The following is a 24,827-nucleotide window of genomic DNA, read 5'->3' on the forward strand; positions in this document are numbered from 1 at the left end:
CGAAATATAAATTAATGGTTAATAATTTGCTCTTTTGATGTAGAGGTTATTAAATTTTCTTTCGTTAGTCCATTGCAATTATCTACGAACAATGTGCAAAAGTCACAATTTATTGAATTTACCGAATTTACAAATGTTGATATTAAAATATCACAGTCATGATCTCATTGATCTCTCACTCCGGCGCTCTTTCGCTCTGCTCCTTTTATGATAATTATTTCGTACGCAAAAAGTTTGTCGTTTCGAATAGAATCAACTTTATACTTTCGGCTGCGTTTTCTGTACAGTAAAAAAACGTAATTTAACATTTTATTAATTAGATCATTTATTTTTTTTTTCATTAATTTCAATTATTTTTCATGAAACATATATGATTTTGTGTTGCAAACGCCACCTGAAGGGAGCGCTACATAACAGCGAATTTTTATTTAATACAAATATCACTTCAATGTTTCTTCTGAGTCTTTGCTGAAGAGTTGACCATTTCGGAAGTGATCAGTATAACTTCAAAGAGCTTTTAACAGTGAATTCATGAATAAAATTCAGCCCAAGAACAAAATCATTAAATTAGAAGCAAAGAAATATTATGAATAAATCATAATTACAGGAAAAGCCATTAGCGAGGGAAACGAAGAAAACTGGATTATAATACATATTTTTTTTGACGCAAAAAGTTATAATTTCATCAGAAGGCTAAACAAAACAAGAATGCAGCAAACTGGATGAAAGTATTTTAATAATTTTAAATGTTTGTAATGAAATGCTTTACACCTGACATTTTTTTAAACTTCAAAGAAAGTGAAATCAGAGAGCAGCCATAGGAATTTGAGAGGCAGAATCACAACCAACACAGAGTTTACAAATTCTTGATGGTAATGTGACAGGGGGCATCAGGCCAAATGTTCAAGACTTCCTTTTTGTCAGAAATGAACAAGAACCTTTCCAACTTGGGGCAATTCTGCAAGATGCGAAATGCAAATACAGAACTGGATGTAATGGTCAAAGGCTGCAGGTGAAGCAAATTTTGAAAAGCTGCACTCAAAGTTAACGAGATTCTGCAAAAGTGGCCCCTTAATATTTGCAACTTTCTTAGGGTAGGTGAAACAGAATCTATGTAGCGTGACAGTGTGAAGCTCGGGGGCTTGCAGAAGGGGCCAATAGGCTTGGTGCCGTGAGAGTGGAACTTCAAGGCTTACAAGGTGGAGCTCCCTGAGCTTGAGCTTTTTGAAGTCGATGGATTTTGCAGCACACTGGACTGTACTTCCAAGTGGGTCTTCCACATTCAAGTACTCAAGGTTGGGGCAGAGCAACAGGATCGTGTACAGGTTTTCACCTGCATACATACAATCCACCACTTCAAGCCGAGTTAGTCTTGGGCCGAGGACCGTCAGGTAGTTGAAGACAAGAGGCCATTCTCGTTCATCGCTGCAGTTCATTGCAAAAGAAGAAAGGTAGGGCAGCTGGCTGAGCACTTCCGGAGGAATAAGATACTTGAGCAAAAGTTGCACCCATTTCAAATTTGGCACGCAAGCAGCAAGGCTAGGGAAATTTAATATTTACATTAATATTCATGCGCAAAAATTAATTTTTTTGTTACTTTTCAACAGAGCCAGTTGCATTCATTTTGAGTACCTCCAGGCTAAAGGTTGGTTGAGGTGTACTGGGAATGGTCAGAAAGTCCTCCTCATTGAATTCTTCTTCTGTCAAAAATTTTAAAATAAAAAATGCGTGAAATTTTTTTTTTTCTAAATTTTTACTTTTTCTGCCAATAATTCGGCAGTTAAATAAAATTGGATCTTTTGGCAGCCCTACCTTAGAATGATTTATCTTTTCAATCCTAAGATATGTGACACTAGATGCAAAATAATAAAAAAAATACTGGGAAAATTGAAATTTGGTCCAGAGTGGGGCTGTAGTCGGGCGACCAAAGAATTGCAGATACTCCAAGAATTGGCTTTGGTTGCCTACTTTACAAATATTTGATTGACTGATTGAACCAATTTTAATTTTTCCACCGAAAGCAATTTTTATTTTGCATCTTATTGGAGTGAAAAGATCAATCATTCCAAGATAGGGCTGCCATTAGAACCAATGTATTGATTTAAACTACTGATTCAATCCCCAGATTTTAATAATAACGTTTTGCTTTCGTTGAAATGAGGTGGACGCTGAACTAATTTTTATTAGATTTAGTTTCATAAGAAACTTAAATATTGTCCATGAAAAATGAAAAGAAGAAATTAAGCTTTCATGCTTAATTTGCATAGGTATAATATGCAGCATTTTATATTTCATGTAGTTTTAATATTTATAAAACGTTATAACATATATTATATGGAATAAATGTATGAAAAATCCACTCTAGTAAAGCAAGGCCAGGTTAATAATAACAAAAATAGTGAACTTACGAGAGATTTCCTTTAAGTGAGGAATGATTTTCAGTGCATTCTTAGCACTAGCTCGCGTCTCCCTAGATTTTGAGCAGTATTGCCAGCCAAGGTGAATTGTCTCCAGGTGAGGGAGGGTGCTTAAAAATCCAAGTCCGTCGATGCTCAGAGACTTTAAATTAAACAGGTTTACACTTTTCAAATTGGGACAACTTTTGCTCAGCCTCTCCAGGTCATCTGCAAAATTTGAATAATTTGAGCTTTAAAATAGATCGATCTTGAATTGAAGCAATGAGTTTGAAGGATACGTGATTTCAAATAAAAGAAACAAAAGATACATTTTTGGAGTGTTTCAGGGAAATAGAACCTTCAGTACGAGTCTTCTTCTTCTTCGGCGCCCTGGAGAGGTTTGGAAGCAATTGTTTTGTTTTATTTATTTGACAATCTGAAGCCCACAACCATGATGAGACTCCAAGGGATGCGGCGTACTATTTCTCTCAGCGCCAAAGAAAAAGCTCATTTTGTAGTTTCCATTTCCCTAAAAGCGATGCAACCAAAGAATTATGGATTCCAATTTTTAAAAATTCCAAATTAATTTAAAATAATCGTGAGATTTTGAGCATTCCAGCATAAGTTTGCATTTTTGTATTTTTTAATGAATAAATTAATAAAACTATCTGAATTTTACCATCACTGAAGTGGACGGTGCTCATGTCAAGGTGCTTCAAGTTAGTGAATTTCACCAATTTAATGACACTGTTAATTTAATGACACAATTAATGACACTGCTGCCTGAACATGGAGGTGGGTGGTCATGTGGTGAATCGCGCCGCCGGTCGACAATGCTCATCATGCCGTCAGGCGTTCTGGCAATTAGCAACTGCAAAACTTGTAAATCCAATCCCTGGGCCTAGAAAAACCTTTCACCGCCGCAGATTTCAAATTCAAACGCTGACAGAGAGGGGTTGATGAGGCGCTTGAGGACGCTGAAATGTAGAGGAATCTCAAATTTCGGCCACCGAGGGCCATACGTTGACAGCTGCAACATTTAAAATATTCTTGATGTAATTTTTAATTCCCCTCATAGGAAAGGAAACACATTAATAATGAAACTTTAAATCACTAAATTTTAACCAAATTACTACATTTATTTGGCTGAACAAATAATTTTTAAATGTTTTGCTCTAATTGGCACACCATATAATCAACAAGGACGCAAACATTCCAAAATATTTTTATGTAGTAATAATTTAGTGAAATTATCATCAAAAATTAAGTGTCTACCCCAGTTGCCACTATCCACATTTAAATGCTTTTTATCTAGACTAGATTGAGATAATGTGTGCCACAAAAATTGAATTTTTACTGGCAAAATTAAACTGCCAAATAGGTGTTACCTTCATAGCATGAGATATTTTCTCGTCGTATGGAATTTGATAATTTTCGAAAAATGGATTATTTCTTGATAATTTGAATATTTCCAGAATCCTCAAGACCACATCAGACTTAACTCCGTTTGCTGAAAAATAAAGAAATAATTATGTATTATTTTTTAAAGAGCAACTGTGATGTCGCACGTCTTGACCTAAATTTAAAAATTTGATAAATAAAAGAAAATATAATTCATTGATTTTACATAGGCTTTCAAAGCACCGTGGGCTTTTTCCAATCTTGTCCAGGTTTAGAATGAGGCTCCTCGTGGCCAGTTTCTGCAGAGACACCATGTTGCAGACCTTCGAGCGCAGCCTTTTGGGCTGCCTGGAGCAGTTTTTTGGCTTCTTTGCAACCGGGCAACCATTTTTCTGTATCCAAATGGGAACTAGCCTCTATGTGAAAAAAAAACAAAATTCCAATGAATTAGCAAAATGGTGAATAATGGAATATAATAATCATTTGTAACTAGAACGAAATGATACATACATATTTCAAAAACCTGGACTTTTCTACAAAATTTATGTACCTCTGCTTCTGCTATACACACTATACACGTGGTCGGATTGTGCAGTCCATATGATGCCATTTTTTATGATAATTTATATGCAACGGATCTTTTAGAAAATTTTCCTAGTTTTAAATTTGACTGAAAACCCGGATCCCGCACGTGAGAACCAACTAATGGACTTTTTTCTGCAATGTTGTTGTTAGGGGTTCGCCTGTGATCGGCCCCGCCCCCAAATCTGGTCCTGGTGACAGCTTATCTCTGCCCACAGTGCCCACATCTCTGCGTTGGTCTGTCAACAAAACCACAGAGTCAGATCGCCACAGACTTAATAATTGCTCTCGTTTACAACTAAAATTAATAATTATTTCAAAAATTTGAATTAAAAAAATTAAAAGTTTATCAATAGCAAAAATTTATGAATTTGAATTTGGCTTAAAACGAATTCAGAAGTTGTAAATAACTTTTGCTACAATACGTAACTTCAGTTTTTCCAAACAAAATTGTTAACCACTAATTAACACTTCTGGAATTAAATAATTTGTAATTACAGTTAAAGAATTTTATTTTGATTTTATTCTTGCGGGTTGGCCCTCTGGTGAGAGGCCTGTGAGTTGGAGGGTGTGCAGAGCGGAGTTAAGGATTGGCCGTCATCAAAACGCATCTAAGCGGACTAAAAGATTCATAAAAAGCACAAAAACTATTTGAGGAAATTAAATTATTTATATTTTCTCACTTATTTTCATTAAAATGTCTGATTCGGCTTAAGGAATAAGTTGTCACAAAACATGAATTGTAATCGTCTCTATACACACGCCTGTCAGATTTCTGGGATTTCTGCAAAATCTCTGTTTTTACTTTTTGCACAACAACAAAAACTTTTCATAAAAAGATTTTTTTTCGATAAAGAGGAATTTCTCTTTCTATCGCTGGTTCGAAAATTCTTCTTATGCATATAACGTGAGAAAGTGCTTTGAAAATGGATGTTCCTGTTTCGCTAGATGGAAAAATAGAGTTTTATGGTGCATAAAAAAGGATTTAAAATCCGCAATAACAGCGTTTATTTTGGAATTTCAGACTTGGTGAAAAGACGGGCGAGCACTCACGAGCTGGTCAGGGCGGCAACGGTGCTGCAAACCCAGAGACTGAACCTGGTGACTTTAGAGGAGTCATCCATGCGCACCGTCGTCTCCAACCTGTCCATACTAGACCCAAACCTGATCGACTGCCTTCGTAAGTTAACACTACTTATATCTGCCAAGTTAAAACCACAATTCAATTTTTGCAGCCTCTAGAACGAAGTGTGCAATCCTGGAGGCCATAACAAAATCGATTCCCAGGGATGCTGATAGTCACAAACAACCCAAACTTGGCCTGCACCTTGACCCAGATGGCATCTGCAAGCTTAAGGTTCGATTGTTCAATTTCGCTTTTTATCCACGCATGCAGTGTGGAATTAAAAATTATTATTATTTTTTTTTTTTTTAAAAAGCATATTCAACTCATTTTTGGCGAAAAATTTTAACAAACTCTTTTTAAAGTATTTGGCCCATTGAAAAGAAAATTGAAACCCTTTCCTCTCAATTATGTTATATTTCAATAAACAATATTTTTTTGTAGAAATTTTACGATGGTTGTACGTTTGAGGAGAGAGACTCGCTTCAGCCTGACTTGTCCACTTTGAAGCTCCTAATCACTTCCGACCTGGTGAACTTCGACTTTAACATCATCGAGAAAGATCCCTCTGTCCTCAGCAAGGACTCTGAAGAAACATGGAAGTGTTTGGCCTCCAAAGCTCCCAACTTGAGGAGCATTCGCGACAGGTGGAGAGCTCGTCAGGTGCCGAGACCTGGACACCTGATTGTCAAACACCTTGCCGAGTTCCCTAACCTTAGTGAACTGCAGCTTACGACATTCAAATTCACCGACAGTATATATAATGATTTTGAAAATTCTTTATTTTTAAATTTAAAATTTTGATGTAGAGGATCTGGGAGTGTTGAGGAGGAGTTGCACCAAGCTCGCAAGTATTAGTTTGATTAGAAGTCCGGATCTGACTACGTTAGGAATACTCTCGCTCAGAAAGTTGCATCTGCTGGACAGAGTTTGCTTCTCTGCTTATCATCATGATCTCAGTGGACCTACAGTGAACCATCGAAAAGCTGCGGACCATCAACAAATATTTGAATTGCTGCCCAAACTCAGATTCATCCACCTTTGGAACATTGATATTGGCAGTAAGTAATGAACTTTGCTTTTGTTAATATAATTAAATGGGATTAAATAATTCACATCCCTCAGTTGCAAAAGTTTAAAAATAATTCTTGGCCTCTTTCTTTTGCTATCCAAAGATTGTGTTGATATCAACAAGTGCAACTAGCTATTTTTATCTCAATTAAAAAAAACCCCCCTGAGGTGTATACAGTTGATATTCATTTTTATTTTGATTGACAAAAAGAAAGATATAAAATAATCCACACATTTTTGCAGGTGAAATCTTTGAACCGCCAGACTTGTTGATCCGGAAGAATCCACCACAGCCTTTCATGTTGGAAGAGGTCAGGGACATCAGTGGCAATATCCAAAGGCAAGTAGCTTTTAGTTTTTTTTAATTAAAAAGTTAATTTTTTTCTTTCTCGGCAGAATCCACACCCACCTTAGTGGACTAAAAAAGGTGGGAAGTTCTGACCAACCCTTGTTGGTGTACTCTGGACTTCCCCATTTGAGATCATTGCACGAGCCTTCCTTACCTGAGGACTACCCGATCCTGGCATTGGTGGGCGCCAGACTGGTGGATATTGTTGTTGAAGACCTATTAGGGGGCGACACCGACTTGCATCGAATTCTGGTCTTGTGTCCCAACTTGGAGAAGCTTCACCTGAACGGCTACTTTCGTCAAGAGAACCAGATTCACCCTGTTGACCCGTCCAGATTGAAGTTGAAGGACCTGAAATTGACAGAAATCTCCGATGTCAGCGGTGAAAACCAATTTTTGCCATTCTGGTATCTTCTCCTGGCGCCCAATCTCCACACTGTCGGCCTCTTTCACTTTCTTTTCTCTGAACCACGGGCCCTCCTCGACCACGCCGAACCTCTGCTGCCTCACTTGACTTCCCTCAAGACTAGGTTTGAGTTCAAATGGCCGCAACCCGAGGACAACGAAGTGTGGTGTCAGACCCTGGACGTGCACAACAAGCTTCTATCTACTCTGATTAAAAACTGCCCTCGGCTGGAAACAGTGTGCTGTGAAGCGTATGTCACAAGAAACAATGAGCATCACCAGCTGCTCTTGGCCGATGTGCTGCCCAAGTGGCGCAGAATTCCAAAGCAAATGGAAGATGTGCCCAATGTTTAAAGATAATTCTCATGTAGCTTAATTTAATGGCCATAAAACAAATTATTTTGTTTAAATTCTTGGTATTGTTTCTAGTTTTCTTTTTTTTTTGTCATTCTTTATTCTTATTGAAACTTTTTACCAGCATTTGCAACAAGTAAAAACTTAAGGTTTAGTAAATTTTTGAAAAAATTGCAAATGAGAATCTAATCTTTTTAAGGAAAAAGTCCCTTGCTTTTATAATTTTAATTTACAAAGAATTTCTGATATTTAAATTAGAAAAACCTAGGAAGTCCAGTAAAGTCAGTTATATTAAATTTGCACATTAAAAAATACAATAATCAAGCTTGAATGTGGCTTGAATTTTGTATTTTTAATTTGTTTAATTTTAAGTAAATTTACAAAGAGAATGCTTTATAAGCAAAATAATTTGTTTCATAGAACAGTAGTGACGCTCCGCCTTGAAATGCCCTGAAGTAAATCAATGACAACAATTCTCATGGCGTCTGCACACCCTGTCCAAGTCGCACATCTCGAGAAGGTGTGGACATATATGTTCTTATTCCAGGTGCACCACTTGCATCAGGCAGAGCAGAAGAGGTTTTTGTCTGGGTACTCGTCGCGTTCGGTGCACACCTTGAACCTGACGTCACGGTCGACAAGGCCGCCGCACCACCCGTAGTGGCGCATTGGGAAGAAGGTGATATCGCCAGGGTGCCTCATCCTGACCCTGAATTCAGGCCGGGACCCTCCAGGTTGGCGAGCACCGCCTTGTACAGCCTAGGTTGCGACTTGGCACACCTGAGAATCTCCACAGACAGGTCCTCTCCCAAAGGGCTCATGAGCCATCGGCAGGTGATGCGCCGAAGCCTCCAAAGGTTGCCGGACAAAGTTTATGATTAAATTTGTGATCAAAAAATACAGAAAAAAAATTATAAATTTCAACTGTTTGATCAAAAGATGACCAATCGATGGCAATCTTTCAAAGTTATGCATTTTCAACTATAGTTGTGATAGACTGAAACGTGCCAAGCTGAAATTTAAGTAAGTTTTCCATTAATTACTTGTATTATTCAGTCAATATTTTAAGGAAATTCATCCGTTTCTACTTGAGAAGTGAGAAAATAAATGGAAAAGAAAACTGCAAATCAATATTGACGTAAATTAATTACCTACTAAAATCTAATTGTTATTTTTGTTCACATCTCAAAGGCAGCACAAATGTCTTGTCTTTTTTAATATATAATAAATATGCAGTCGACGTTTTATTTTAAATGTTGAAATGCCCTCAACTAATTTTAATTAAAATTTTATATAACAAAAGCTGAATGTTAATATATTAATGTATCACCTTTATTAAGTTTATCATTCAACAACTTCAAAGTTTGGCAATTAAAAATTAAGTATTTTAAATGCAATTAAACTAATGATCTCATTTGAAAGAAATTTCATGGGGTAGATTTTGCGCTATCCAATTTACGTAGTAAGCCACATCAGAGAAAATCGAGTAATAATTTGTGTCGCAAATGTATTGAGGTACTTCTTTTCCAGGCAGCAGCTGCACTTTTCCCTTAGAAGTGCTGGCGATTCCCCGCAGAAACCACCTTGCTCCCAGTTTGATCATCAAACCGCCTCCACTGTCTCCATTGCACAATCCGGTCCCTTGAAAACAAATCGATTTAATAAAAAAAAAAAAATTAAAAAAGGTGAAAAAAAAATAAAATACCATTTGAATATCCAGCGCAGAAACTGAGTCCCGGCCTAAGATATTTTGAGAAAAAAGGTCTGTTTTGCAGGAAACACTGAAAGTGCGATTTGATCGGCAAAACGACTTGTTGCAACTCGTCGGGCTGTGTCAAGTGCTCGGTCAAACCCCAGCCAACAAACTTTTAAAACAGGAGTAAAAGGACGATTAATTAATTTCAATTTGTTTAGAAAAAAAACTTAATTTGCAAGCAGTATTAATTGTGGAAATTTTAAATTATTTGAAAAAAATTTCATTGATGATAAAATAATCTAGTCAAACAGCGAAATTTTCTATCAACAAAAAATTCTTTTTTATATGACTATCTATTAATAGAAAATTAAATTTTCAAAATTTGTAAAAAAAAAAAACAATTTCCTACCTACAGCAATAAATTATAAAAATAAGATTAATTTGCAAACCTCTCCAGTTTTGTTTGCAATCTTTTTAATGTCGTCGTCGTCGTTCCACAGGCAAACGGGCTGAACGTCTTTTGTGAAATTGAAGTCTTGGGCAAATACGAGAACGGCCAGGTCTCCTCGAAAATCTCCAGCAGTGTTATTGTAAATGGGACTCAGCAGAATTTTATTGGGCTGTAATAAAAATCAATATCAAGTCTTCGTCAATTTTAAACAAAAATCAATCGCGCGCACCTGCAGAGTTTGCCGAGAAGCTTCAAAGCTCTTTTTTAAATTGAATTTTCCCATCGTGACCAGCATGTATCGCGGAGAAATCAGTTCCCCGTCGTGGAACACGCAGTGCGCAGCTGAATTTTTTTAATAATCTTCATCAAGAATAAAAGAAATAGAAAAAAGTGTTCAAAATTTATATACCTGTGACGACCGCGCGGTGTGAAATGAGGGAGCCGCCGCAGTTGTTGACCGTTCCGTTGCCCATTTCGAACGAAATTGCAGCGTGCCACGGGTGTTTTCTTTTGCCGCGGGGAGCCCCGTGGAAAACAAGCGGCACGGCCACTTGCCCAATTTCTTCTTCTTCATCTTCAAACAAAGAAGAGCTGCGACGAGATCGATCAGAGTTTTCCATTTCTTGTTCGAGGCCGCAGTTGGGAAAACTCAGCTTTTCGATTCCATCAAATGCTGATAAAAAAATTTGAAATTAAAATAAAAAGTTATATAAAATTTCTACTTATTGCGTGTTGAGTCGGTGGAGATCTCGGCAGCATGTGAATGTCTGGTGCGAGCTCTACGATTTTCTCAAGGAAAATCATCACGTCGTGATATGTTTGGTATTTCAAGAAAGTTTTTTGTACACTGGGCACGCGAATTCCTCGCAGATAATATCGCTCATTGATAACTTTTAGCAAGAGGTCATCTTCTTGGACTTCTTTAATTTAAAAAGCAAACAGATATTGATACTTTTTAAATATTTAACTTAAAATAAATTATTATTATACTCTGGTCAGTGTAGCCGCACAGCAAGTAGCTGTAGCGGGCACATTTGTCAAAGGGAAGTTCTTCAGGCAGGCATAATTGGCGCTCAACGATTTTCATGTTCGCTTGGCGCCGCTTAAAAAAATGTAATTGTTAAAAAAATAGATAAAATATTTGTAAAATAATTAAAATATTATATTCTAAATGGCACTTTTTTTTAAACGGCCACACTTTTGGCAAGGGTCAACCGATTTGAATGAAATTTGGCAGGTCGGTTGCTCTTAGGGTGCGAAAAAATAGTTTAGAAGGATTTTTGAAAATTCTCTAAATTGCCTATTTTACAGGGGCTCAAAGTTGCTAATTTTGAAAAATGGCGTTTTCAAAAATCGAAAATATCTCAGCCCCTGTTGCAGATAGCGCATAAGTTTACGAAGCAAAATTGTAGGAAATTAGACGCCCTACAACTTTGCCATAGTGACCAAGGTCATAGGTCAAACCCGAAGGTCATTTATTTTTAGCTCATTTTTTTCAGTCTCTACCAAAGTACCAAGGCAATAAATTTTTTTGATTCCAAAATAGCCAAAAGTTGCTCCAGTTAGTAATAAACAAAATATAAAAATTTGGTGAGACTTATTTTTTTCGCTTTTGAGATTTTCCGGATCAAAGGGCAAAAAACGTGGTTTTCCGAGCGTTTTTTGTGCAAAATTTATTTTAAACCTCCATAACTTTTTTCCTGTTAGATTTAGGACTAAATGTATAATGACAAAAAATAATTGCCTAAAATTTTTCTTTAAGATCATGTATCACACATGGTGATCAGGTCACAAAAGGGCATTGACCCCATGGTGACCTGTGACCTTTTTGAATTCTTTTACGTGTGTGACACATGGATGGAAAGAGGATGTCAGCAGGAGCATTTTTGTACCCGAATTTTTGTTCTAGCATCACATTGCAAGTGAAGTTATCATAGATTTTGTGCAGCAAACGTTGGAATCTGATTAAAAATACTCACTATTGACGTTGCAAAAGGCTCAGCAAAATCTCGCAAATTATCATTATTAAACAGGCAAATTGGCCTAGCCAGAGCGCTGAATTGCGGCACTGGATTCATGACGAGCATCAAAATCGAATCTACCGCGTAATTTGAGAGTCTGTGCACCTGAATCACCTTTAACAAGATTAAAAAAATTTAAAAATCGTATTCATATATAAAATTAAAAAAGCTTAAATACTTTTATTTTGAATCCGTCGTTTGGGCTGCAGCTCGCAGGTTTTGAAATGCACGAGCCCAGGTGTGCTACCATGTCAAGCTCATCTTGTGGCGTTTTATCGTCACAAAGGTCATACTCATCTATACAGCAACAAGCATAAGAAAAAATAAATAAAATAAGTTGCGCTTTCAAATTTAGTAATTTTATTAATTTTTTTCAATACTTTTAACAACGAGAGCACAGCGCCGTGAAATGAGGATGGCCTCGCAGTCACCGTAGTTCACGCTGACTGTCCAGGGAGGACGACCAGGACGAGAAACGACGTCTTTTGCCAAGAGACCGCACTCTTTGTAGCTCAAATTCTCCCCATCTGCAAAAACTTCAAAATTGGTTGTAAATTTTTACGAGCTAAATCAAATATTATTAAAGAAATTAATGATTTATAAAAGTAAACCTACCGGGCTGCGCGATGTACAGGAACTCATTTACTTTGCACTGCGTTTTATTTACAATTTGCTTTTGCCCCAGCGCTAGGCCGCTTATTATTATTGCCGAGAGCAGAATCCGCCGAAGCATTTTTTTTGCTAAAAGTATATAAACTTGTAATTGTTATTTTGCTTTAAAATCGGCCGCATTAAATTTATATTTTAAAAACTAACGCTTTTATTTTTGAGCAGCAATTTATATTTTAAAAACAAACGCTTTGATTTTTGAGCAGCTCACCTATTTACAACGACGATTTGGGCGCAGCTGTTGAAAGAGCAGAGTCTGATGAACTCTGTGAAAACGATGAAAATCTTCCAGCTCGTTCGCCCACAGCAAAAGAAACAACCTGAGCTCGATCTCAGCGTGGAGCACACACCGGTTTTTCCTGAATTCTTTTTTGCCAAGGCCGCGCAAGGGTAAAAATATCGTTGCAGAGCTTTAGTTAAATTTTTCCCCGTGCCAATCAAACAAGAGTGGAGAGGGATCAGTGCTTTCGATAGAGTCGAGAAGATATCTTGCCACAATTGAATTTAACAAAGTGGGCATCGGCCAGGCGGAAAGTGCAAATATCCAAATTTGACTTAAAAAGCTTCAGGTAAAAAATATAATTTCAATCTTTATTTATAGGAAAGATGCCCAATAATGTAGTTATAACGTTTTTTGGCGGAAAATATAATCACTTAAAACACCCTTTACTTAATTTTATCGGAAAATCTTTTGTAAGCGAGCATAAATTGGGAAAAAAATATAATTTAAGTGCAGATGTGACTTCAAAATTTGAGCCGGCGAGAAAAATATTCTTCCTCTCACCTTCACCAATATTTCCTGTTGACCTATGCAACGCATACGTCTCTTCCAATATTCTCTCGTATATTTAATTTCCTTATGAATTTTGTCGCCAGCCCTCACACAGTCATGCTTCCCTAATTTCAAAAAATTATGCATTGGGAATTTTAAAATATTTTCACAAATATTATTTGAAAATTGAAAGTCAATTAAGTATATTTTTGCTATAAATAATTTTTATATTTAATATTCTTCTCGGTCAATACAAAAATTTAAATTGGAAAAAAGAGAAGAAAGGCTTCACAACTAGCAGATGTTTGCTAAAACACCCGATATCAAAAGAGACTCGGGCGCCGCGGTAAACCTTTAGTAAAATAAGAGCATTATAAAATCTTAAATCTTGAATTAATGCCACAATAAATGCTCCATGCAGAGGGAGGGAAAATTGCTTGAGGAATAGTCTTGAAGGTCGTTCCAGGGCTTCAACGATTGTGAAGGAAAATGCGCCGCGGCCGAATTTATTGTTGGTTTTATTGGTTGCTGGAGGCGGGGGTGCTATTTGTCATCACCTCGCAGCTTACAAACTTTGATGATTCGGGCGCGCGTCGAAGTCTGTCTCGCTGCTCAGGCACTCTTATTTAAGTTTCTAACTCATTTGCTGTATTCTGATCATGTATATATTTAAATTTTTATAATCAAATTTGCCTTTATTTATGCTTAATAATATATTAAAATTATTATTTTATTGAATTTCATTTATATATGGTGGACATTTTCAATTTTTGCGTGAAAATTGCTACTTGCAAAGTGCTGTAAATAAGTTTTTTTTTTTAATTTGAAAAGGGATGATTTTTTTATATAACATTTTCATATAGAAGAGTCAAAATTAATTGCCCGGTCGTTTGGCAAATATTGAGAAAATTATATAAAAAAAAACTGATAAAATTCAATGTATAATTTTTGAGTCTCTGTAACTAAATAACCAATCCGACTTGAAGGGAATGAGAGAGAATTTATTCGAGTGAAGCAGTTGGCACTCAAGGAGGCGTTCATAAACGTCTTCATCCTCTGGAAAAAAATGTTTTATTAATTGTATTTTTTTTTTCAAACAAAAACTTTCACGAGAAAAATTTAATGGGCAACAGATTTAAAAAAAGGTTTTATTTATTTACAAATTTTTAACTCTGTTTAAATATTATAAATTTAATAAATTGATAACGATGTAACGATCGCTACATAATGCTGCTCCGTTTTTTTAACTTAAATAAAATTGAAATAATACTACTATTAGTTAATCTATCAATGTTCATATTATATAAAAATACCACAAGTACTGAAATTTCGCATCACATAGCAGACGAGCAGACCCCAAGGCGCCGGCGGATCCTTGCAAAAACGGTGCGTGTTAATTTGACTGATTGTGAGTAGCTAGATAAATGAGAAATGCCTTTTACAAACCGTGACAATCAAATAATAAATTAAAAATTAAATAGTTATACCGTCATAATATATGATGATTAAAATTTTATACACATACTCGCTCAGAAAATATGAGCAGAATGAGTAAAAAAATGCAAATAAAAACTAAATCATTTTGAACAAAACTGCTTTGTCTTGGAAATACAAATCAAACTGCGCGGTTCAATTTCTACCTGTATAATTTCCAGAGCATGAAAAGCACTGAAATTGGTAGGTAACATGAGAAACGCAGAGCGAGAATTTTGTATGCGCGGCGACAAGTCATTATAGAAGGGCATGGCTGTCAACAAGAAATATAGGTGAAGTAAAGGTGAAGCGAATATTTTTCACGCCGGCTAGAGGCAATATTTTTACCTTTCATCAGCACTTCCATAATATAATATTTCCCCGCATAATTGATTTTCCAAAAAAATCAATCAGTACTCCCTTTATAGCGAGGACTTGGGCACCTTTCCTTTATTTCAATCAACAAATATTTATAACTGAATTTAAATATTTTTAAAGGAATCTTCTCCGAGAGGTTAAATAATATGGCTTTTTCAACTCTACTGGCCGCCTTAACCTTAGCCAACGCCAGCCTTATTGAACCATTGCGCCAGGGCACCGGACCATTAGGTGGACGGCTAATCGCAGATGTTCCCGATTCAGAGGAGATAATTCTGAAAGTTTCACCGCATTTTACAGGGGAAATACAAATTTCCATACCTACAAGTTCAAATGTGAACCAACTTAATCAAGAAGAGACGGAATTAAAAAGGCTCTACGATGCATTGCAATCCAAAATTAATAATGTCAGGGGAAGTGGTGGTGGAACCATCGTTATAAATATAAATTCAAACTCCTACAAGGATGGTTTGGACACTGTCAGACAATCTTCAACAACTGAGGGCTACAATTCTCCAGTAAAGCCTCCACAAGATAGACTCGTTCCCATTGTAACACAAAAAACCACTGTGGCAACGACCACAGTAGAGATTACTACTGAAAAGGTCGCCAGCACAACTTCTGCTGCACAAATAATTCCGTCGGAAGTAAGGATGCAAATTAAATTAGCGGAAAGTAAGATACGATTGAATCCAAGCGGTGCCACTGAAGCGGGGAAGATAATCCTTAGTCTGCCGAATCACGAGGAATATGCAAAGATGGTCATAAGTGAAGTGATTGACGAGCAACTGGAGCGTCGACAAGTTCCCCATCTTTTGATTTTTGCGTCTGCTGCAAAGTCGACACAAGTGTATCGACACATCTTTGAGTTGATGAAAACGAAAGGTCAGTTCAATAAATATCCCGAGGACATATTCTATATCATCATAGGGGTGCAAGGCTTTATCGATAGTGGCAACTTTTTCGAACCATCGGCTACAAAGCAAAACGAAATGTTATCACTCTTAATCGATTTGAACGTTGCGAAGGAGCTTGTTGTGCGCGAGGCCGTGTCAGAAGTTTCCTTCTCATCTCGGCCAAGCCTCAAGACGAGGCGATTTGCAACACTGATGGCGGTGCTTAGAAGCTTCAATCGTTTCCTCCCTGAAATATTCTCTTACTACCTGCCATACGTGCAGAACGAAACTTCCAGCGTGGCCAAATATGTCGAGTACTTCTTGCGTGGCGAGGAAATATACTGCAACCAAATTCAACTAGCTTACGACCAGCTCATCAATTACAGCAACCAAACCTTGACTCCTTGTCAGACCCTGCAGTTTTATCTGTCCAGCTTGATCCGTTTGCCCATTCTCAAAGAAGCGATTCCGGAAAATGTTTACACTATGCAGTGCAGTCCTTGGTTCAAGAAAATTAATGCTGCTTATCGTCGACTGCAGAGACAGAGCGAAGAAGTAGCAGACACAGAGTTTCAGAATCAACTGACAGAGTGCACCAGAAACATGTTGCTGGACATTCTCGAATCGAACTCATTTTCTCCTCGGTCAGGCCAGTTTGAGGAAATTACGCGTTTCGCCATCAAAGTTACCGTGACTGGACAATACGTAAAACAAGGCTTCGCCGCAACATCGCAGCTGACCGGCTTCAACCACTGTAGGACTCAAAACGAACTTTGGTCGTACCTCCGAGAAAGAAATATGTCACATTTGCCTTCCACGGGTATCATTCTCTCGCAGGTGTCTCAGTTTCTGAAAACGGCGGAAAATGCCCAAGAGGTCGTTGATGACCAGCAAATGTGCGAGAAGATAATCCAAGAGGCTCCGAAGTGGGCTCAAAACTTCACTCTGGCTGACACTTCAAGCTGCAGGTTGATCAATCGTTTGAGCGGTGAGGCCCTCAGAGTTCTGCCAGATGTGTTGGTTGACGACGGATTGTCCGCCGTGACCTCGGTTGGCCAAGGATCTTCAAACGATGACCTTTGGAGCATCAGGCACAATGATTTGGGCAGAGCAATCTTGCAGAGCGGTGACCGTTTCTTGTTTTTCTCCCTCAAGTTGAATCAAACGGTGGCCAGTGCTGAGGCTCATTCAAATTCTTTCCAGGATAGTTGGTACTACGAGGCAAACCCTTCAGAAGACGGATATTACAAATTTTTTGTCTTTGGTAAATATAATTTATTTTATTAAGCTGCGCTTTAATTTTTTTCATTTTACAAAACGGGCGGCTCAGTATTTTGTAGCGTAAATATTTGCATGTATATTAATCTATAGGGTCCATTTTTAACGAGAGTTTTTTAACTAGATATATATTAAAATTAAATATTATGATCTAAAAAATGCATTTCCTTATTCCTTACAGCCCGCGGCTTACAGTATTTGATTAGTGATGCAAAGGAGAATTGCGCCCAAACAGGATTGTGCAGCGATAGTGAGAAAGAGCAACTCAGGCTATGGAAATTGGATTGCCTTCCCCCTTGCATGGCTGAGAGAAAATAAAGGTCGTAAATTTACCAATCGCGGTTTTAAACCATTCATTAAACATTTCAATATGTAATTAAGCGAGTTTTAAAATAAATCAAAGTAAAAATGTTCCGCAGGTGCGTGTCCGAAACCTAAGGGATTTCTTGCAATTGAGCGATGATCCTTCGCAGGAAAAAAGACTCTTTTCTTGATGTCATGATTCTACACTCACGATATTACGAAAATAAATACTTTTGTTGTATATCGCCAGCTTTGAATGTCAGAATTAAGATGATTAAATCAAAAAAATGAATTTTAAATGAAAATTTCTAAGGATTTCACTTGCGGAGATTGAAAGTAAGATTCACTTTGAAATGTAAAATAAAATGATTCATTTTTTGGATGAAAATTGACGCACACGTACCTGCTGCGATATGTAAGACGAAAAAGGAAGAGCGCCATTCGCGCCAAGTGAACAGTTTCGGCCTCTGACACCAGATGGAAACGCGCTATTATTTCATGCGAATATTACAACAGTACATCACGGAATGTTATAGATTTTTAGACAGGGATTGACGAGTTGACGACCAACTTTTAAAACACAAAAATTAAATTTCAGATGTGATACTTTTTTACGAGGCCCTCGATTTATTTGATCTAAAAGTATTCTCAAGAGGGAACTCCACATTGCTCTATAGTAAAAATGGTAATTAAAGATTATATAAATTTTTTATTGGCAATATAAAATATTATTCTGTATTTTATTCTGTTTCCCTTTTGGAATCCTAGCTGTTAGAATTTCCATCTCTCTGTGTTAATAAAAGTCTGTATGTGGAAATTAAAACATGCAAAGGGGCCGCTGCCGTTTTTACATCGATGCAACGCCTGTGCACAATTCTTTTAATGTGACGTATATGCGCGTTTTAAGTTTTAATTTTCGTTGACTTTTTGTTCTTTTTGGCTTAAAAATTCGCAACTAAAAATAAAAACATCGGAGTTATATGTACGTCCCAATTAAATTTTGTTTACAATTAGATAACTCTATGTCAAAAATATTTTCCAAATGACTTGATAAAATAGAATTACAGCTTGGAGTTAATTAATTTAAAAAATTTATTTAGCGTTTAGAAATTTGTTTGATATTCTAGGAGCACGTATATTGAAATAAGATCAACGGAACAAAATACCGCCGACTACGAACAAAAAAAAAAAAAAAACGAGTGGAGCGCGCAATTCCTTGAAAAAAGTGACAATGTTTGCAGCATTCAAGCCTCTACGATAAATGAAACGTATGCAAAATATCTAACCAGACCAGAACTCGACCCTTTTCGAGCAACTTTTTTCAGCGATGTGTTAGCATATATAATTATGGGAGCCCAGAAAGAAATATTAAATTAAAAGTGTGATTTTTTAATTTCAATCAAATAAAATGACGATTATTCATTGCTGTCCCTGCCTACCAGTGTTGGCAACAAGTAAAATAAATCTTTTTTTAAGAGGTTTTTTCCGTGGATTTACTGAAACTGTGCGAGAAACATTTGGCAACACAAACAAAACACTACTCTACACTAATATGAACAGAAAAAACACACGCACACTAACAATTATCTGAGAATTAAAATAAATATATTTGGGAGTGTGAGCGGTTGGCGGTGCGTGGTTTTGACAAGCATCATGAATTTTAACGAACACAGCTTCATTTAATAATGTGATGATCTCATCCGTTTTTCTTCAGCGCAGCAATAAAAGAGCAGAGGAAGTCGCGCAAAGATTGAAGTGACACATGAACATCAGTTGCGAGAGAGAAACATCATATTAAGGTCTGGTATTGTCTCCGCGTCCAATTAACAAATTTGTGTGTGCATGATGTCATGACAAGTCAAGACACTCTTTTACCCTTCTGAAGTATATTTTTTATTCGCAAACCATATTGGCAATTTTTCTGCCCGCCTAATTAAATGCGTGTGTAAAAACCTTAAAGTCAGCTTTTTGGAAATGCAAAGTGTTCTACGAATATAATTTCAATTGAAATAAGACGTAAATAATAATAAAGTTTTTTTTATTGACATCATAAATGTTGATCGATGAGCAATATTTTACGATCATTCAGATTTATGGTACATACAAATATGAAGTTAAATGTTTCAAAAAATATGTATCAGTCTAGAAAAACTCTAATGTCTAAATCTGTCATTATATTGCACAACACAGCATCAGATGCGGCATTTCGCGCATCAGAATAATACAATCAAAAAATTTAATTATTATTTTTTTATAATGAACAGCACACTTTTAACATTATAATTATATCTTCCGCCTTTATTATTTTATAAACAAGATTTTTAACAACCTTTAATTACTGTGTTTTGCGCCTGTAAAATATATATTATATTTTAGCCAAATTTGAAGCGCAATAAAATTCAATTCCAAATTAAAATCAGTTAATGTCGTTTTGTTTACCGCCATTTTAAGCATTTTTTATTGTAATTTTTCTGCTCTTCAATATTCCACTACATAGTATATATTCATTTTAAATGAGTTCCATGCACAAAAAATCCGGTGGGGAAAATCAATGAAAAACGAATTTATAAATTCGAAGAGGAATTAAACATGCTCACAGCAAACCTACAATTCAACTTCAATACATGCACAATGATAAAAAAAAGTGGAATTTGTTTTCTTAATTTTAACTTTATCTCTGAGATTGTTGGAGAAATGCGGAAAGTTCAACGTTAATTATTTTGTTGAGCGGAATAATTGTGTTTGGCAGATTTGTTTGATCCGCGCCTCCCGTTTGTGACAGAATTTGAAATAAAGCAGCGACTAAATTTAAAACGCTCATCATGAAAGTTTTTTCCTCAAAATTAGTATTCAATTGTGGCGAATAAACAACAATATTTCATAACATTATACCATTTAAAAATATAATTTGCAACTTATTGCAGCTGATTTATTTTTGCATATTAAACTATCAGAAACTCCATTTTTAGAAGCTCTCAAAAAAAGGTATGCGTCAAAAACTTAGAACGTAAAAAATTTTTAGGGCGAGGGTGAAATTGAATTACTCTTACATCCTTTCTTAGCACTCGGCGACCTCTTCTGGCCTTGCATGATTATGAGGATAATTTTGGGAAATCCACAATCGTTTTCTCAGAAACAAGATCTTTCTTTTCAAACAACATACGACAATTGTTAATACAACAGTACATGCCAGTAATATGACTACGAAAGCAAGTTTCCAATCGTAAGGTGGATTGTCATTCAGGGTGTCGGTATTTGAAGTTGGATTGGAGTTGGTTGATAGAAATTGCACCGAATTGTTGAAGTTTTCATATGCACAGCACATTCGGAAATAGCCGTCACTTTTTTTGCACGGTTTGCGACTTTCACTCAGGCTAATTCCCCAAAGATAATATTTGTCGTTTTCGTCTTTGCCAATCAAAAAGGAACTCTTGCTTGTGTCCAATGTCACGTTACTTCCTACTTCTCCAACTAAACAAAAGTTAAATGTTAATAATATTTTATCAAGATCACTGCTCAAGTATTATTACCACAAAAATAAGTGTCATATCTAGTGCTCCTCATATTTCCCGACTTGCACATGCATTTTGTTTCACTTTCCGAAAAAGCGTTCTCAATCTGGCTTGTTGCACCATTTTCAGGAAACAAGACAGAAAAATCCTGTGCAGAAATAATATATTTTACAAGATGCACGGCAGAGTCTAGTGTTCTTATGACGCAAATTGGTTGCATATTATACTCCGTCATATCCATTTCTTCTTCCGAACGAAATGTTACTCCATTTCCGTAAAAGTTTTTATCCCGCGTGAGCTGAAAAAATTTAAATTATTAAATGTTATGTTAATTAACAGGAGGAAATTATTCTTACTCCTTTGGTGAGTTTGGAAAGAGGATATCCAGCAGGACTGTAAACTTCAAAGTCGTCGTAATTGAGAACGCAGCTGCTAGCTTAAATTAAAAGATTTTTTAATCCTTTTGGTTGTATTAATTTTTCTGCAGATTGAAATTACGGGCCAAGATTTGTGTGTTGGATATTATCTTGGCAGGGCAGCTGAATTTACGTTCTGCCTGAACAAGCTCAACGTCCCAAGGATATGCTTTGGTGGTTTCATTTAGCTCTCCAACCCCACAGATACTGTCAGCGGCGTCCGATTTTGAGCAGGCCAAGATTAGAAGTAATGAGATGCAGGCGATGCAGCAAGTTGCCATAATTCATATATTATACTGAAGAGCAGTGAAGTGGTTTTTCTGAAAATGTTCAAAATTAATCATTTCCACCGCGTAAAAAAGAACCAGAATTTAAAGAGACCAAAACCTGTGCTCGAATAAAAAAAATTTGGAATTAAATTTATATAAATAGATATTGATTAATATTTTTTCAACAATCTTTTCACGAGCAAAAAAAAATAATTAATAACGGAAATAAATCCTTCGTTGTGCACCGTAAGCACATGTGTTGGCCATTTTGTGCTTTGCATATGGTGAATGGTGAATGCCAAATAAAATTTCAATAGCTCTCCAGACGAGTCTTATTTGGAGGAAAGTGATTCATGCTTTCAGAGGGCAACCGCAGCAGCAGATAAAAAAAGCGTGATCGTAGAATGTTATACACAAATTAAGTGATAATATGACTTTTAATCATCTTGCGCGTAAATTATAAATAATTTAAATCTTTCCGAGCTATTTAAGAAAAGTGTTCAAATAAAAAAGTAATCGTTAATATTTTGTCCTGAGAGTTATATAAAATGTTATTAAATTTGTTAAAATTAAAAAAAAAATCAACTCATTCATAATATGATTGAAATAATAAAATGACTGGTGTTAATAAATACAAATTAATAAGATCGTCATTAGTCATTATAATTATTACTATTTTAAAACATTTTAGTTTTTTACAGGGTTTCTGGGCATGAGCATTTTCATCTGCTCAACTAGTGTTGCTCATGAGCATGCTCACTTGCAGGGTGCTCAATGCTCATGCTCAATTTAAAGGATATTCATTCAAGCTCCACGATTTTTCCTACAGTGTATTTATTTTTCTTTCTGGTACACAAAATGGTCCAGATAAAATGACAAAATTTTCACTGCCAACCAGAAACTCTTAAAAAATGTACAAAAGCTGCAGGCAATGCGCAATTTACACACACAATATTATTTTAAACATTTTCCTCCAGAATAATTTTTCAAGGTGAGCAAGACGCTGCGGTTCGAAAATCATATTTGGAGATTTTTTAGCCTACATTGATAAAGCATAATTTTTTTCCTTTTGATCTTTAGTTTTTTAATTAAAAGTAAAATTTTTCATCCAGGCAGAATTTTAATTCTGCATTTCACTGAATTTTACTGTAGTAACATTTAGTTAATTCTAATAATTCATGTAATATTATTAGAGAGGTTTGAAATGTGAAGAATTGTCTTCAGGTGCGAATAAGATTTTCAAATGAGAAAAAAGATTAATTAAATTTTGATTTCTGACCATTCAGAGAAGGAAAAATCCTCATTTATTGAGCAGGGAGCGAAAAATGTGTATAAAAGAGCAAAAGAAAAACAACATCTTTTAACTAAGTGGAATATTATGTACTCGGTTGCAGGGCGCGCTCTACATCCCCTTGTAAGGAGGGCAAACCATACAATTTTTTCCTCCCTATTTCTCCCTCGTGCGTTGGTCAATCTACCAAAAGTTTACAATGAAGAGGGATTTTCAAGGCCGCCCGCAAGAGATAAACAGACTACAGAGAAAAAGGGGGGTGCAGGCAAAAAATAAATGCGCTTCTTGCCTGTGGGGAGCTCAATTCCTGTGCCTCTTGCACATCCAAGTTTAATACACATTTTGTATTTATCCTTATAAATTTGTAAAGCAAACGTGCATTTGAATTTTAAATCAATCGAGACTTCATCGCAAGTGAATGAGAGAAAATCGGCAGTTGAACTACAAAATTTTTAAGCGGCGTCAAAAGTTTTATACTCGGAATAAATAATAATTGATTGAGAAAATAAAATTATCTAATATCAGACGAAAAGTAAACATTTCTTGCGACCAAATTTTCTATCCACAAACACATATGGCATGCGTACCAAAAAAATAAGTATTCGTACGAACCAACTGGAAGCCGCAGCGCAATTCGTTGCCCTGTTACGCGAATGTCGTTCACTATTCTACCACATAACATAGACCTTGTTGACATAGACTTTTCCTTGTCCATGGCGGAGGCAAATTAATGCAAATCATCGGATATGAGTCATGAGACACACCACTCGCCCAGCACAGCGTTCATGTTCATACCAACTGAACTTCAATCTCAACTCAAAACTCTCTCTCCTCTCTCTTCTCTCACATTGTCAGGCAACTTGCCAAGCGCCAAGGAGGGGGAGAAGGAAAGGATCGGTCCGCGTTTTAACAAGAGGTCAATGAATTTTGGCCTATAATTTTTATTAGCAAATATCAAAGATATTTCATTGTAAATTTAGTCTACCTCTGATGAAGCTGAATCTCTGATGCACAATAATAATTAGAGAAGCAAATCAATTAACTGTATTTTTTTTCAAATAGCAGAAGTATTAAAATAACTAAACTGCAAAGACCCTTTTTTATCTGAGGTATGAATAGAAATTGATAAAATAAAAGGGATCGCGTCCTCTTGATTGAAATAAAAAGACGCGCTTGCGCTGGCAATTTGAGACGCGCGCTGTTGGTGCAAAAAGATTAACCTTTGGCATCAGATTGATCAGATAGAAAACGCGCCGAGTAGACACACAACACAAAGTACATAAATATATATACAATTGTATAATTTGCTAGATTTTTTTAGAATAGCGCGGAAGTTCACCGAAGAATTTAAAAGAACCTAATAAATCAACACTTCTATTATGTGGAGAAATTTATTTAAAAACAAATTAGGCCGAAAAAAGTTTCTTTTTTTAAAAGATATCATAATTATTGCTTTAAAAATGAGATCTTCATTATGCATTCTTTTTGATTAATGGTATTACATAGAGAAATAAATTATTAAATTCAAAAGCCCCTCCTTATAAAATGTTCCACTTTTTACACAAAAGCGGTTGCACCATGAAAATTTGAGCAATTACCTCCTGCTAGCCGCTTCTGTCAAAAAGTTTCCCTTAAAATGTACGATTTCATATTTATTTTTTAATTAGAAGTATAGTGAGTAAATAAATTAATTCTCCTTGGAGTCAGCTTGGACAGTTCAC

The 24,827-nt window shown here is 36.1% G+C and overlaps 3 protein-coding genes across 10 annotated transcripts; 2 read left to right on the forward strand and 1 right to left on the reverse strand.

Annotated features, from left to right (window-relative positions):
• LOC132199420 (serine protease gd-like) lies at positions 1–24,232 on the reverse strand. Of its 8 annotated transcripts, XM_059624111.1 has the most exons (22): positions 24,092–24,232; positions 23,719–24,038; positions 21,629–21,866; positions 21,487–21,566; positions 21,149–21,428; positions 12,730–21,089; positions 12,465–12,590; positions 12,230–12,376; positions 12,028–12,146; positions 11,808–11,963; positions 10,819–10,930; positions 10,551–10,748; positions 10,238–10,501; positions 10,058–10,170; positions 9,827–9,997; positions 9,387–9,546; positions 4,024–9,322; positions 3,785–3,906; positions 3,076–3,426; positions 2,409–2,925; positions 1,598–1,700; positions 1–1,539 (listed from the first exon to the last, which is right to left on the reverse strand). In XM_059624111.1, the coding sequence occupies exons 7-17, from the start codon at positions 12,580–12,582 to the stop codon at positions 9,093–9,095; spliced, it is 1,788 nt and encodes a 595-aa protein (XP_059480094.1). In that variant the 5' UTR covers positions 12,583–12,590; positions 12,730–21,089; positions 21,149–21,428; positions 21,487–21,566; positions 21,629–21,866; positions 23,719–24,038; positions 24,092–24,232; the 3' UTR covers positions 1–1,539; positions 1,598–1,700; positions 2,409–2,925; positions 3,076–3,426; positions 3,785–3,906; positions 4,024–9,092. The 8 variants fall into 8 exon arrangements, with proteins under 8 accessions (XP_059480094.1, XP_059480090.1, XP_059480088.1 ...); XM_059624107.1 differs by lacking the exons at positions 21,149–21,428; positions 21,487–21,566; positions 21,629–21,866; positions 23,719–24,038; positions 24,092–24,232 and having other exon boundaries at positions 4,024–4,213; positions 4,348–9,322; positions 12,230–12,385; positions 12,730–13,368; XM_059624105.1 differs by lacking the exons at positions 21,149–21,428; positions 21,487–21,566; positions 21,629–21,866; positions 23,719–24,038; positions 24,092–24,232 and having other exon boundaries at positions 4,024–4,213; positions 4,308–9,322; positions 12,230–12,385; positions 12,730–13,368.
• LOC132199421 (uncharacterized) lies at positions 4,666–7,744 on the forward strand. The gene is made up of 7 exons (XM_059624112.1): positions 4,666–5,348; positions 5,404–5,559; positions 5,615–5,736; positions 5,947–6,256; positions 6,312–6,563; positions 6,817–6,913; positions 6,970–7,744. Exons 1-7 carry the CDS (start codon positions 5,306–5,308, stop codon positions 7,679–7,681), a joined length of 1,692 nt encoding a protein of 563 aa, XP_059480095.1. The 5' UTR covers positions 4,666–5,305; the 3' UTR covers positions 7,682–7,744.
• Positions 12,936–17,859, forward strand: LOC132199419 (uncharacterized). The gene is made up of 4 exons (XM_059624102.1): positions 12,936–13,087; positions 15,262–17,301; positions 17,497–17,635; positions 17,735–17,859. Exons 2-3 carry the CDS (start codon positions 15,288–15,290, stop codon positions 17,631–17,633), a joined length of 2,151 nt encoding a protein of 716 aa, XP_059480085.1. The 5' UTR covers positions 12,936–13,087; positions 15,262–15,287; the 3' UTR covers positions 17,634–17,635; positions 17,735–17,859.
• Positions 24,233–24,827: the final 595 nt, after the last annotated feature.

Source organism: Neocloeon triangulifer, unplaced genomic scaffold (genome assembly GCF_031216515.1).
Source record: "Neocloeon triangulifer isolate White Clay Creek 2 clone unplaced genomic scaffold, ASM3121651v1 ptg000014l, whole genome shotgun sequence".
Lineage (NCBI taxonomy): Eukaryota > Metazoa > Arthropoda > Insecta > Ephemeroptera > Baetidae > Neocloeon > Neocloeon triangulifer.